The sequence below is a fragment of the Odocoileus virginianus genome, chromosome 15 (genome assembly GCF_023699985.2).
Source record: "Odocoileus virginianus isolate 20LAN1187 ecotype Illinois chromosome 15, Ovbor_1.2, whole genome shotgun sequence".
NCBI classification, from domain to species: domain Eukaryota; kingdom Metazoa; phylum Chordata; class Mammalia; order Artiodactyla; family Cervidae; genus Odocoileus; species Odocoileus virginianus.
Genome location: NC_069688.1, coordinates 17230937 through 17245197, shown reverse-complemented (window position 1 = coordinate 17245197; position 14261 = coordinate 17230937). Strand labels below are relative to the sequence as shown.

General features: G+C 43.7%; 1 protein-coding gene across 3 annotated transcripts in view; it reads left to right on the top strand.

Moving 5' to 3' along the window:
• The window catches only part of PRKDC (protein kinase, DNA-activated, catalytic subunit), a 129982-nt gene that overhangs the window by 13018 nt on the left and 102703 nt on the right, over positions 1 to 14261 (top strand). For all 3 annotated transcript variants that reach the window (XM_070477071.1, XM_070477070.1, XM_070477072.1), the window contains exons 11-25: positions 154 to 300; positions 1552 to 1716; positions 2139 to 2307; positions 2665 to 2714; positions 3656 to 3781; positions 5216 to 5368; positions 6721 to 6836; positions 7423 to 7582; positions 8257 to 8343; positions 8725 to 8844; positions 9091 to 9250; positions 9898 to 10004; positions 11941 to 12031; positions 12728 to 12891; positions 13546 to 13698. In XM_070477071.1, the coding sequence (XP_070333172.1) occupies positions 154 to 300; positions 1552 to 1716; positions 2139 to 2307; positions 2665 to 2714; positions 3656 to 3781; positions 5216 to 5368; positions 6721 to 6836; positions 7423 to 7582; positions 8257 to 8343; positions 8725 to 8844; positions 9091 to 9250; positions 9898 to 10004; positions 11941 to 12031; positions 12728 to 12891; positions 13546 to 13698 (1968 nt within the window). The remainder of the gene's footprint in view (positions 1 to 153; positions 301 to 1551; positions 1717 to 2138; positions 2308 to 2664; positions 2715 to 3655; positions 3782 to 5215; positions 5369 to 6720; positions 6837 to 7422; positions 7583 to 8256; positions 8344 to 8724; positions 8845 to 9090; positions 9251 to 9897; positions 10005 to 11940; positions 12032 to 12727; positions 12892 to 13545; positions 13699 to 14261) is intronic.

Genomic DNA, 14261 nt, shown 5'->3' with positions numbered 1-14261 from the left:
CTAAACCTGATGGAGACTAAGTGAATTGAACAGATGGTTCTTTACAAGTAATAGTGGCTGTGGACCTGTAGTAGCCCACTGATGTCCCATTCGGCTGTTCTAGCCTTTTCACGTTTGGATGGATGCCTCTAAAGTAAACATTGTGCGATGCAGGTTTCCTTGTTGGTGGCACGCGATGCCGAGGCGCACAGGAGCACGCTGCGCTTCTTCATGGAGCAGTTCTACAGCATCATCAGGAATGTGGACGCCAACAGCAAGGACCTGTCCATTGCCATCCGCGGATATGGGCTCTTCGCAGGGGTATGTCTCACTTATTGACCCCTTTTAGTTTCATTTGAATGTTTAAAGGAATATACTTCAGTATATTTTGAGTAGCATCTCACACTTTTGAAAATATTGTTCTTGTTTTGTTGTTAATGTGTTTTTTCAGTGCTTCCTGTGTATTATCTCAAATATTCATAACTTTCCTATAAGCTTTTAGGAATATTATTCCACTTTACAGATGTGGAAACTGAGGCCCAGAAGAGTTAGGGGACCTGTGTAAGGGTTCAGTCAGCAGTAGACAGAACCGAGACATGGCTGCAGCCTGGAGACGAGGAACACCATGATCTCCTGGCCGCGCCTGGCCACCCATCGCTGATGAGGTGGAGCCGGGCAGTGACACCTGGCACTCTGGCCCGAGCCCCTGTGCCTGGGTGAGGTCTGCTGGGGACGCTGAGGGTCGGCGTGGTCGCATCCTCCTTGCAGGGCCTATGGCTCCCACTGGTGGAGAGCGTCTCCTGCTGTTTGTCTGTACAGATCCCCATCAGGGCTATTCCCCTGTTGTTGGGATGGAGCATCTCTTCTAGCCCTCTGCTCACTCCTCCATCCTGATGCGTCCTCATTTGCTTCTTCCCAACACTCCTTTCCCCTTAAAGTCTTCATCTCCACATGTTTCTGTGGCTCATTTATATGAGGAAATGGGCAGAAAAAATGGGTGTGAGGAGGCTCAGACGTGACTGAGAGCACAGACTTTGTATCCTCAGACCCTGAGGTCTCTCAGTGAGGACCTGTTCACTGTAGTGAGCTGGTGTAGACAGAGTATGGTGGAACAAGGGAGAGGACGCGCAACAGGCGCTGGGCTAGGCCCATGAGAAGGCGGGACTGGGGCCGACGTCTGAGGAGCCTTTGGGACACGTGCGGCTGGACCGTCTCCGAGTTAGGAGGGTGTGGCTGTAGGTGCTGCTGCTGTGCTCTGGGGGGTTTGGGCCTGTCCCTCCTCCGGGCGTCGGGCCTCTGCAGGGACGGCACCCAATTATCTGCCATCTGCCCCCTGCCAGAAACACAGGTGACAATCAGTAGGTGTTTTGTGTGTTAGTAACTGTTTAGCATGTATTTACAGGTTTTTCAGAAAGCGTCTTTCCAAAATACAATGCATTTTATATCTGTATTTCTTCTCCACTGAGAAGCTTGTTAACATTCAATTATAATAATGTGGCCCAATGAGACACCTTAGGTGCCATCACTCTGAGGTGGGTAAGGTCGATGGAGACTGGTTTTGCTTCCCTCCAGCCGTGCAAGGCGGTCAACGCACGAGACGTGGACTTGATGTTTGTGGAGCTCATCCAGCGGTGCCGGCAGCTGTTCCTCGCGGAGGTGGACGCTGCCGAGGACCACGTGTACCAGCTGCCCAGCTTCCTGCAGTCCGTGGCCAGCGTCCTGCTGCACCTCGATGCTGTGAGTGAGGGGGCGGTCCGCCGAGCATGGGCTTGACGAGTTTAGCTCAGGTCTTCAGCTGCTTTGATGCAGTGGGAGTTACATACAGTCAGTTCAGGCACCAGTATGACCAAGGTGACCTCTTTAACTAGTACCTCGTACAGTTTTTCGGTTTAGTTTTTGTCATGAAACTTGATGTTTTATTCCCAAAGCAGAAAAGCTATCTGTTACTCTTCATATTTCTAAAGGATTAGGATTGCTGCTTGAGATAGAATCGTAGCTAACATGTCATGCAGACAGTTTTACTCCGGTGTATTCAGGCAGTCCCAGCAATGAATTAGTCCCTTAGGTAACAAGCCGCTTCTTCGTGGATCCCCTCCCCGCCCCCCCGTCTGCTGTGCCTGTTGTCCAGCCCCGACCCGCGTGTGCTCTTGTCCCCGCAGGTTCCTGAGGTGCATTCGCCAGTCCTGGAACACCTCGTGGTCATGCAGATGGACAGTTTCCCCCAGTACAGCCCCAAGATGCAGCTAGTGTGCTGCAGGGCCATTGTGCGAGTGTTCCTGGCCCTGGCAGAGAAGGGGCCCATCCTCTGGAGTTGCATTGGTGCTGTGGGTGAGTTTGGAGTTTACTCCTGAGATGATGCATGAAGAATCTTACCTTGTTGTTTGAGATAAAGAACATCCAGTTGCCAAATTCTTTTTTGTCTTTTGATGCCTCTTGTAGAACTGCTAATAGTTTGGTGAACCAAAATCTTTTTTTCTCTAGTTTTTTGAATTTTTTCATCTTTTCCTTTTGAATCTTAATAGTCTAAAATTTGAAACTAAACATAAAAAAAAAGAAAGAAAAAAAATTAAAGGTGTTAGCAAACTTAGAGAAAAAACCAAGAGGTACTTTATATTCAAATGGCTGTCAGTTTGTTTAGTGTTTAGTATTTTTCAGTGTAATCTTTTTTTTTTATTATCTTTTTAGTGCATCAAAGTTTAATCAGAATATGTTCTAAGCCAGTGATCCTTCAAAAGGTAAATTCTGAATCTATGCTTTGAAAGTTAGTCTTTTGTCACTTTTGTTAGAGATGTTGCTGGAACTTTTAGTCTGTAAATATACAAAAGTGGCCTTTTTGATTGCCTGAAAGATTTTTTTTAATGAAGTTGTCCAGTAGGATGGTTGTCACTTAAAAGAATTACCATTACTTTCTATAGTATGTAATAGCTGCTTTCTCAAATGCAATGTTAATATTATATTCAGGTGTTTGAAATTGCAGACACATATATGAATTAGTTGCAATGATTGATAATTCTTTTGGGGAAAAAAACAATTGGCCTTTCTGTTATTAGCAATGCCTTAGATTTTGATAAGTGTAGGATGTAAAACCTAACTATTTTTTCAGGTAAATAAACTTCTGGATGTGAGATATCCTTAAACATAACCTTATTACTATACCTACATTTTTACAAAAGGATATTTTCTTGTTGAAACTCTAGGACAGGGAGGAGGGATCGGGATGGGGAATACATGTAAATCCATGGCTGATTCATGTCAATGTATGACAAAACCACTACAATATTGTAAAGTAATTAGCCTCTAACTAATAAAAATAAATGAAAAAAAAAAAAGAAACTCTAGGACAAAATACTTAGTATATGATGGGAGGCTTGTCTTAAGTTTACTTCAGTTAGAGAAAATAGGATGAGATGAGAGATCTGTGTGAGGAGGTGAATTATTTACAACACGTACCTTGGGTACTGTTTTGAAGCTTAGTTTGTGCGTCACTATTTTGGTCCTAGAGAATGGTGACTTTTCCCGGCTTTTTTATTGTGCTTTCATGCGTGCTGTCTTCCTCAGCCAAGCTGCCTTCTTCAGCCTGGGGCTCTGTGAGCTCTGAGGATGCGCGCTGGCAGGCACGGCAGTGCTGTGTTCTCCGTGCCTCCTCAGCGCGCCTGTCTCTCTCTTTTCCCACCAGGGAGCTGAGCCCGAGTCTGAGGACCCTGCAGTACTGGGGGAAGTCAGGACTGGCAAGTGGAGAGTGCCCACCTGCAGAGACTATGTGGACCTGTTCAGGAGCCTTCTGAGCTGTGACCAGACGATGGTAAACACTGCAGCTGAAAGCCACAGAGCACTGTGGCTCCTCTACAGTTTCCATAGTTCACACTGGAGACTCAATTATTTCAGAAGCGTGCTTGATTTGCAGTCGGTTTTTTTTTTTTAGTACTTCAAGTAATGTAAATAAGGATAAAGTGAGACTTGAAAAAATCAAATTAGGGGAGCAAAGTCATAGAACTCATTTGAAACTAATGAGTTGTTGTAGCCGAGTCCTCGTTTTAGCTTAAGAAAGCGTGTACAAGTTATCAGAAATGTGGCAATGTTATCACGGTGGGAGAGCTGTGCTCTTTATTTGTTAAAGGTGATGTGATAGGATGAAGGAGACAGGTGCCCAGTTCTGTCACCGTTAGACCCATGCCTCCTGCTTCCTGCATTGCTGGCAGGTGTTTCTGCAGTATCTGCTCCAAGCCAGGTTGGTCACCATTTCACGTAGTCTCTGACAGAGCGTGGGTATTCTAGGAAGAGCAGTTTTGGTCAGTAGATGGTTCCTGTCCTGTGAACAACCTCAGGAGTTTTTCTTATTAAGGTGTTAGTAAAGTAGTATAACAGTATTAATTTTACCTAAAATGTTTTTTCTTACATGTGATATTAGGTATATTTTGAGGTTAAGTTCCATAGACTGTTTGAGTGAAGACAGCATAACTAGTCTATGTTTTTAGGATGGTAGAATATTTCACTTTGAAAGAAATAATAGATTATAGTGCTTTTCAGTCCCTTCTGAGGGTAGATAAATATTTATACATATCTGTGTATGCATGTGTATGTGTGTACCTGTGTATTTACATGTGCACATGTATATACATGCATGCACGTGCATTTGCATATAGACACACAGAACATGTGTATATCTGTATAGATGTGTGTATACACACACTGCTTGTGTATATTCTCGGTCCTTCAGTCGTGTCCAGCTCTTTGCAACTCCGTGGACTGTAACCTACCAGTCTCCTCCGTCCATGGGATTCTCCAGGCAAGAACACTGGAGTGGGGATCTTATCAGGGATTGAAACCATATCTCTGACATCTCCTGCATTGGTAGGCGGATTCTTTACCACTGAGCCACCAAGGAGGCATCTTTCTCTCTCTCTGTCTCTCACACTCTCTCTCTCTCTCTCACACACACACATATTAATGGGGTAGATACTTGGACAAGGTTGGCCTAAACCTTCTCACTTACTACTGTTTATGGGTGTGACATGACTGTGTAAGTCATGTCAGACTGAAATGGTATTGTCCTAATAATTAGAACGGTGTCTGTATTTTACGACTTGAAAACTTAGAGGTAAGTCTGCTCTAGTTCACACGTGTTTCCATAAAACCTAATTACACATATACATCTTTATGTGTCATAATGCTGATTTAATATTCGTACTGATACTGTTTTGTGCAGCATTTTGAAATTTATTTTCTTTATTTTCAGGATTCTCTCTTAGCAGATGAAGCATTTGTCTTTGTGAATTTCTCCCTTCAAAGTCTGAATCGTTTGCTATATGATGAATTTGTAAAATCAGTTTTGAAGATTGTTGAAAAACTGGACCTTACACTGGAAAAGCAGAATGTTGGGGAACAAGAGGTTAGAAGATGTTGTTAGTAGCAATTTTGCATCATTTTTGTACCAGCTCTGTCGCTTGCTGCAGTATTCAGGAGCAAATCTTACATTTGTAGAAGATGGCAGGAAATTGATTTATCAGCATTAATATGTGTCATTGATATTTTTCTCTTGATATTTGAATTGCCCAATGTGCAGAATATATTCTGTATTAGATTGTTCAAGAAGTAATTTATATGTTTAATAAGTTAAAGCAACTTTTTGGAAAAAGTTTTTCAGAGGGTTACAGTTCTTGGCTTAGCAACAGTATGGACTAGTCTCGTTTTGGGTAGAGGAGGCTTTTTGCAGTGGGTCTGGGCACCCTGGTGCTCCTCTGATTTATAGCCAGGGGGACTCCAGGCTCTGGAGACAGTAGAAGGGAGGGCAGGAAAGGCCACCCATCCCATGTTTCTGCATCGTTTTTCTGGCCGGGCTCAAAGATCAGACTGGGCATGAGGTTGCCAGCTTAGAGCTGCTGTCCACTCTGAGGAGACCTAGTAACAGGACACTCAGGACGTGAGATTGTCATCTAAGGCAGTTTGTTTCTGAGCCCAGTCGTTCCTGGAATCAAGTTTGCATGCTGGCTTCCATGACTGAGGCCGTGTGGTCAGGGGTCCAGAGGTGGGCCCTGGCCTTGGCTGCACTCGTCAGGGCCAAGTTTTTGCGCTGGTTGTCAGGGCCATTGAGGGCTGGGCTGTCGCTCTTCAGGCTTTTTATTTATTCACGTCTAAAGTAATTCATTAGCAGACATGCCCAGAGGGACTCGCTGAGCTGGTCGGCCACAGTCTGCATGCAAAGCGCCCGTCCTAGTCTCTTGCATCTCTGCTCCCCCTCATCCCACCCCCGGGTCACTGTTGTCTCTGTTGGTGTTTCCTGGGACATGTCTGGTCTCCAGCCTTGCCCTCCTTCCTGCCTGTTTGACATTTTCACCTGGGTCTGAAACACAAATTGAACGTGTTTATATTTATGTTTTACCTAATAGTAGCGACTGGTCCTCTGTTTGTCATTTTGAAATCTTGTCAGTACTGATTACTGTCTGTGTTTTGAGATTCTGCGTCTGTCTGGGCACTGTGGCTCCTGTGAGAAATTGTGCCTGCCCCTCCCAACCACGATCTTTCTGTGTTTGCACTTTTATTCCTCATCCTGTCCCTTGCCTCCCATGTAGCATGTTCTGAGGGTTCTGTCATTTTTATCTGACTGTGAGCTTTGGGCCCGTCTCTGCCTCCTCACTGTTGCATTCCTTGCTCAAAGCCTCACCCATGTCTGTGGGTCACTTACTGAGTCATTTGTTGAATGACTGAACGGTACCGTGTTTTTGGTGCAACTGATTTTTAAAGGATGAAAACAAAGCTGCTGGCGTTTGGGTGATCCCGACCTCAGATCCAGCTGCTAACCTGCATCCTGCGAAACCCAAAGACTTCTCCGCTTTCGTCAACCTGGTGGAGTTCTGCAGGTATTCATAAAGTTCTGTGTACTTAAGAGTAGATACTATCAATTGTTTGCTGTGACATAGGAGAACCACTTATGCAGATACAAGAAATGAAATAGTAGGACTTAGAATCTAAAATAGCTTATATGAAATTTTAAAATAGATCTAATAGCTGTTTATGTTTATCTTTTTAAAAAAATTGTATTTAAAAGATCCTCAGGTAAGGACAATAAGGGGGCTTCCCTGGTTGCTCAGACAGTAAAGAATCTGCTGTCTATGCAGGAGACACGGGTTTGATCCTTGGGTTGGGAAGATCCTCTGGGAAGGAAATGGCAACCTACTCCAGTGTTCTTGCCTGGAGAATCCCATGGACAGAGGAGCCTGACGGGCTACAGTCCGTGGGGTTGCGAAGAATTGGACATGAGTGGGTGACTGAGCACAGAACACAGCATAGCAGAGAAAATAAGGAGTACAGATACACCTGCAAATGGTGTATAATGGAATCACAGATGATGGTTTTGTTTTGATTATGTCACATATAATTTCAAAGTGGAGTGAAAATAGTATATGATGAGGATTTCTGTGTTAAGCTTTAAATTTGTTTTTACAGGGAGATTCTTCCTGAGAAACATGTAGAATTTTTTGGGCCATGGGTACATTCCTTCTCATATCAGTTAATTCTGCAGTCTACACGGTTGCCACTCATTAGTGGTTTCTACAAACTGCTTTCTCTTGCTGTGAGAAATGCCAAGAAAATAAAGTATTTTGAGGTAAGTATTTTTTGAGGGACAGTGAATATTCCTGTGTATTTTAGATTGCATGAGTGTGTATAAATACATTTTAAAATATGATGTTGTATACAGCATCTTGCAGATTGAAAGTCTATTTTTATTATTTGTAGTTTGAAAAACTGATGTGAGTGGCAGTTGGATGGCACTGTTTAAAAGTTTAATGGGAAACATTTTCCGATCTGCCTGGCGAGCATCTGGCTGATGATGTGAGCTGTATAGAGGTTCTGATGTGTGTATGGCGCCAGGACCCACCTGCAGCATCACTGGTGCCCTTTCCAGACTCATGTCCTTGGAGCCTCTGCGTCACGGCTCAGCAGCCGTGCCCAGGCTGCCAGGGGATCTGGTGGCTTCTGAGGTTGGAGAGTGGCCGCATCAGTGTCCAGGGGCTCTAGTCGTGAGCAGCTGTCTCAGCTTACAGGCGTGCACATCAGATGACTGGCATGGGGAGTGGACTTGGGCCCCGGCTCCTGACCAGCCGTCCCCCTCCCACCTCACACGTGCTTCTTCATGGGCCTGAAGTGTCTTTCTCTCTGCATGAGGCCTCAGCAGAATGAGAATGGGTCCTCTCACCAGGACCAGTGGGAACCGCCAGATTAGGACATGGGACGATCTGGTTCCCCTTCCCTGAGCTCACTGCCTGTTTTATCTGACAGGGTATTGGTCCAAAGAGTCAGAAACCATCTCCTGAGGATCCAGAGAAGCATTCTTGCTTTGCTTTGTTTGCAAAATTCGGTAAAGAGGTAACTTTTAAAAGATTTATCCAGTCTTATCATATATTATTTAAGGATGAAATGGGTTGCTTAATCCACTTGGGGATGGAGGGTTTGAAAACACTGGCAGAGAAAGTCACTGTGCTTCCGAAGTCCTCTGAGGTTTCTCACAGTAATTTTAGTGATGATGACTCTGAGTTCATAGATTCTTTAGCTTTTCCATATGATGGGAATTAAGTACTCAACACATGAACTTTTGCTGGAGATAAGTACTTAATTTTTAAATGAACATGGCCGTGTCAAAGGCTATGTGATAATTTTTCGTATTTGCAAATTAGATGTCTCGTAGTCGATGGTGGAACTGAAGGCTTTGTTCAGGTGCATGGCACTAACCTTGTCTTTCCTGCCGAGGTGTCAGTTAAGATGAAGCAGTACAAAGATGAACTCCTGGCCTCCTGTTTGACCTTTGTCCTATCCCTTCCACATGACATCATCGCACTTGATGTCAGAGCCTACGTCCCCGCGTTGCAGGTGGGCTCATCACTCGTGGGGGTCGTGGTCCCTGAGAAACGTGGCAGCCTCGGCTGCACTCACATGTCAGAACCCCCATCCCCACCCCCTGCCAGCATCCTGCGTGGTCGGGCCTTCCTGAGGGGGCTTCAGTGCCCCTTCTCTCCAACCCACATGGTTCCGACAGAGGAAAGACTTGTCGTTTAAGAAACCCTCTCTCAGTGCTAAATTCCTGGTGTTCATTACCTCATTTATTCTCATGTACAGATGGCTTTTAAACTGGGCCTGAGCTATGCTCCACTGGCAGAAGCTGGCCTGAATGCCCTGGAAGAATGGTCAGTTTATATCTGCAAACATGTAATTCAACCCTACTATAAGGATATTCTGCCTAGCCTTGATGGATATCTGAAAACTTCAGCTTTATCAGGTAAGGTATAGAAGAGTTTTGATATGTATCTTAAAATGGTAATGTAATACATGTGTTGGTATTTCTACATATTTTGCATTCAAAATCTGTTTGGTATTTTTGTAATCTTTCCAACTCATTTCAATATAATTGGATGTAAGTATAACTGAGGTATTAAAACTACTTATAGGTTACTTACTCATGTATATTCTAACAAAATTTATAAAATCTTCAAGGGGAAGGACTCTTAAACATCTTGAACTCCTTATAGATTGTAATTTATTGTCTTGTAAAGAAACTCTTATTTAATAAATCAAACATGGATTAAAACTATAATAAAATTTAATATTAAAGTTATATTTTGACCTAATTTCACCTGATTTTTATTGGTTTTTCCAATATGACTGATTTAGCACTGCATTGGGAGTGCAGAGTCCTAGCCACTGAACCACCAAGGAAGTCCCTCCAAGAAACTGTTTCTTTTAATTGGTAGTGGTGTTTAAAACTGAGGCAACCACTATTAATATTTTTGTTCTAGAAATTTCATTTTTAATCATACTTTAAATTAGAATTTTAACGTCTCTGTATGGTAGAGTGTCTTTCCTCTTGTGTTTATTAACTAAATGAATGAGTGGTGTTTAAAATTGACTTCTGTTTACGCTTGTCAGATGAGACCCGGAGTAACTGGGAAGTGTCGGCACTTTCTCGGGCTGTTCAGAAAGGATTTACTAAAGACGTGTTAAAGCATCTGAAACGGACAAAGAATATTTCATCTGTAAGAGACCCTTGTATTTTCTTTACCTTAAATAGTGAGAGATCAGATTCTGATGCTCGTGAGTAGTAAAAATCTTCATTTAAAATATCATTGTTACATATAAATTTGGGTACAGTGTGAAAATAGTTTCAGTATATGTTTAGTGATAAAAATGTAAACCGTGTTAGCATGTAAACTGTGTTATTGTCTTGATCTTGTTTTTTTTGTTTGGAATAAGCAGTTGCCACACAGATATGGATGTATAAGATTGCCTCATTTACTGACTAAACCTGAAATAGGTTATTTTGTCGAGTTTAGTTCATGGCAGTATTTATGTTTTTTTCCCAGTGATAATTTCTTGAGACCAGGTTTTTTTAGATGTGGCACATAATGTGACAGATAAAAATGATGTAAATAGAGAAACTTGAGTTAGTGTAACTTAATATTTAGAACTGGTATTGCAAGCTTTCAGGAAGTTTCCTCTGATCTCATTGTTTTTGACAGTTTTTGTTATAGCATCAGAAATTCATTTATTTATTTTTTAAATTTTTACTTATTTTTCGCTGTGCTGGGTCTTTGTTGCTGCAAGGGCTTTTCTCTGCTTGTGGCAAGCAGGGGCTACTCTCTTGACAGCTTTTGATTGGGAGACTTGAATGAAACTAAAAGCGGTGTCTAAAGGTTTTAAATTATTTTATCACACTGAGGTAAAGGAAGATAAAGTTTCTTGACAATATCTTTAGTTTTGCACGTTTCTTTATAGGCACAGGGCCCTAGGGTCCCAGAGTTCGAGGCCAGAACTGTTTTCATGCGTGATGTTTGCACTGCGCAGTGGTGGGTGGTGCTGTTGGTCCCTTCAAGCTTCACGAAGCCTCAACCCTTGAGCGCACATGGTGTACCATCCCATGTGCTGGGGCAGGAGTGCTGGCAGTTGTCCTCAGGGAGCATTGAGCAGCCGCCTCCCGCATGAGCACCACTGTTACTGGAAGCATGGCAACAGACTCCTGGCTGTTCAGTGTCTGGCCGACGTTTTCTCTGGAATGGAGAGAGTGGGCCTGTCACTTCAGGAGCACATCTGAGAATCTTTATTGCTAGTGAGCCAGTATCTTCCGATGAGCAGTACATTGAGTTCCTAAACCGAGTATAAGATAAGCCAGAGGACTGTACTGTAATAGACTGCATAAAGTTCCCTGATGTGGGCTCACACTCCACATTGTAACTAACCTTTACTGCTTCAGTTTTGGAGTAGTATCAAAGAAAACCCTAGTTACCTAGAAAAACTGTGAAATCCTCTTCCCTTTTCTAGTCACAGCCCAGAAGTCTGTCACAGACGCAAAATGAGAACAGCATCACTTGCCTGAGTTTGTTTATTTGGAATATATCGTTATTCCTAAAAGTATGTCATTTGTTAACATGTCATGGGTTCAGTGTTTTTAAATAAAATGATAAGTATTTAAATAGTGAAAAGTGAAAGTGTTAGTCGTTCAGTCATGCTGACTTTTTACAACCCCATGGACTGTAGCCCAGCAGGCTACACTGTCCAGGGGATTTTCCAGGTAAGAATACTGAAGTGGGCTGCCATGCCCTCTACCAGGGGATTGTCCTGACCCAGGGATTGAACCTGGGTCTCCCTCATTGCAGGCAGATTCTTTACTGTCTGAGCCACTAGGAAAGCTAAGTTTTAACAAGATAAATACAGGTGAATATGACCCGCATTAACAGAAGCTCTGTGGGAATCCTCAGTACTTTTTAAGGGTATCAGGACCCCCAAAACAGTAACTGCTGACCTAGAAAATGGACATTGGCTGCAAAAGTGGAAGAATTGTGGCTATTTTTCATGATTTTGCAGTGAAATGATGGCAGTGCCGTGGAGGATTATAAGGAGACATTGAGGGCGTCAGCGGTAGAGAGGGTCTTTCTTTGAGCTCAAGGTTGTTTCTCGTTGTCACCACATTTGCAGAATGAAGCGCTGTCCTTAGAAGAAACACGGGTTCGAGTAGTGCAAGTACTTGGCTGTCTTGGGGGACAGATCAACAAAAACCTGCTAACAGGTGACGTTTCCTGAAAGTAACTCAACCCCTGAGACATGTGGGCCCCTCAGCTGCACACAGGTCATGGTGTCTTCTGATACTTGCTCTCGTGTGCCATTTATGTCTTTCAAGTGAGATTTTGAAGAACCGTATTTTGCCTAATGGAGTGAACGCTTCAGCCATGCCTGAAGCCTGTGGGTTCCTCTCTTCAGGATCTGGCATTTGTTCATTTTTTAAGCAGAGTCTGGCTGGATAGGCCTTTATGTTAAACATCGTGTCAGGAATTCAGAGTTATCTTTTTGAATACGAATATTCTTAATATTTGGATATTTTTAGGTTGTTTTTGATTAGAATTAGTGTTTTTTGATGAGTAAAAATTTGTATTTTTAGTTTTGAAATTTCATCCTAAATGTACTGGTGATTTTGGCATTTTGGCAGTTAGAACATCTATTAGAAAAATATGTGTCATAAAGAGGAGCTATTTAATGAAAGTATTGTTCGTTTATCATTTTTTCACAGAAGAGTAACATCTGAAATTGAAAAACATTGCAGACTATTAGACTTGTTTAAATATAATTTGACTTTCAGTCAGATTAGAAACAACGTGTGGTGGTTTCTGACGCTGCTGTCACGCGGGTGTGAGGAACAGAGCAGGAGGGGGTGGACCAGGGCCGTCCCGGTGAGGGGAGGAGGGACTGACCGGCATCTCTCCCGCAGCGGCGTCCCCCGAGGCGCGGGCCCGGGGCTGTGTGGCTTGGGACCGAGAGCGGAGGCTCAGCTTCGCAGTGCCCTTCATGGACATGAAGCCCGTCGTTCACCTGGACCTGTTCCTGCCGCGCGTCACAGAGCTGGCGCTCTCGGCCGGCGACAGACACACCAAGGTGCTCGCTGGTCGCTCGCCGTGGTCAGCCACGCGCTCCTTAGGAGACACGTGTTATATTTCATGGCCTTTGTGCTTTCCCCAGCTTAGTGATGGGGAAACGACTCAGTTATCAGGAGTCGGTATCCTTGGACAATGGAAATTAAACCTAAGGAATCTGAATAGATGATAAAACCTTAACGTACTAGAATTCTTCATAGTAGAAAACACAGTGCATGGTGTGTTGAAAAGTGATTTTTTTAGTCTGTGCTTGATTCTGTATTCAACTTGGGAGGTTCAAAATAGATGATCTCAAGTTTTTTATATTAATTTGTACATTTCCACATTTTGTTCATTAAAAATAGATTTCCTAGAAGTAGCAGTTAAAGCGTGCTCACAAATGGAGCAGTGTTCTGTGATACAGCACCGTGGGACCGTGTCTCTTATGAACGTGTTAGTCCCGGTGTCTGGATCTTTTACATCTCAGTTCTCATCTCTTGACTCCAGAGCAGAGTGAACAGAAGTGTTACTCTTATATGACAGGAAGTGTTGCTTAATGTTAGTTCATATATGGGTGGGATAGTTATCTGCTGCACAGGTTTTCCTTTTTAAAGGACTGTGTTCTGTTGCATTTCAAAATGCTCTTGACCTTTGTTGGACCCCTGGCCTGTTTCAGGTTGCGGCCTGTGAACTTCTGCACAGCGTGGTTATGTTTATGCTGGGAAAAGCCACTCAGATGCCTGACGGTGGCCAGGGCCCCCCACCCATGTACCAGCTCTATAAGCGCACGTTTCCTGTGCTGCTACGACTGGCATGTGACGTAGACCAGGTAGGTCATGGATTTGAAACAGTTGCAGAATTTGGAAAAATGTCACATCGGGTCCAGTGATCATCTCAGCTTGTTGCATGCTGGGATGACTGTTAACATCCTTGAAACCTGCTGCGCGGTGCTGCCCTCTCACCTCTGGATAGGACCTGGGACTCGGGACTTGTCAAAGCACCCGCAGTCCCTAAACATGCGCCACAGGGTTTGGAAAGAGTCACTGCTGTGGCACCTGAGGCCATGTGCGCGCTTGGCCCTGTCACGTCGGCGCTCATGGTCTTTCACAGGGGAGGAGGGGGTAGCCATGGCCAGCAGTCGGGGGGCTTGGAGATACCGGCAGGTCACCTCTTCCTTGTGGCTTTGTGAACAGGGACACAGCCTTTGCTGCTGGGACACAGAAAACATTCACGTTTTCACTTTATTTTGTGAAGCTATAGAGGGTTCACACATAAAAAAGAAAATGAAAAACCTACTTATAGATGGAAAGTCCCTTGGAATATATGTGAACTAGTACAGTCCAGCAGTGTGGTAAGATGCACTATGATTAAATAGAGTTTGGGGGTAAAACT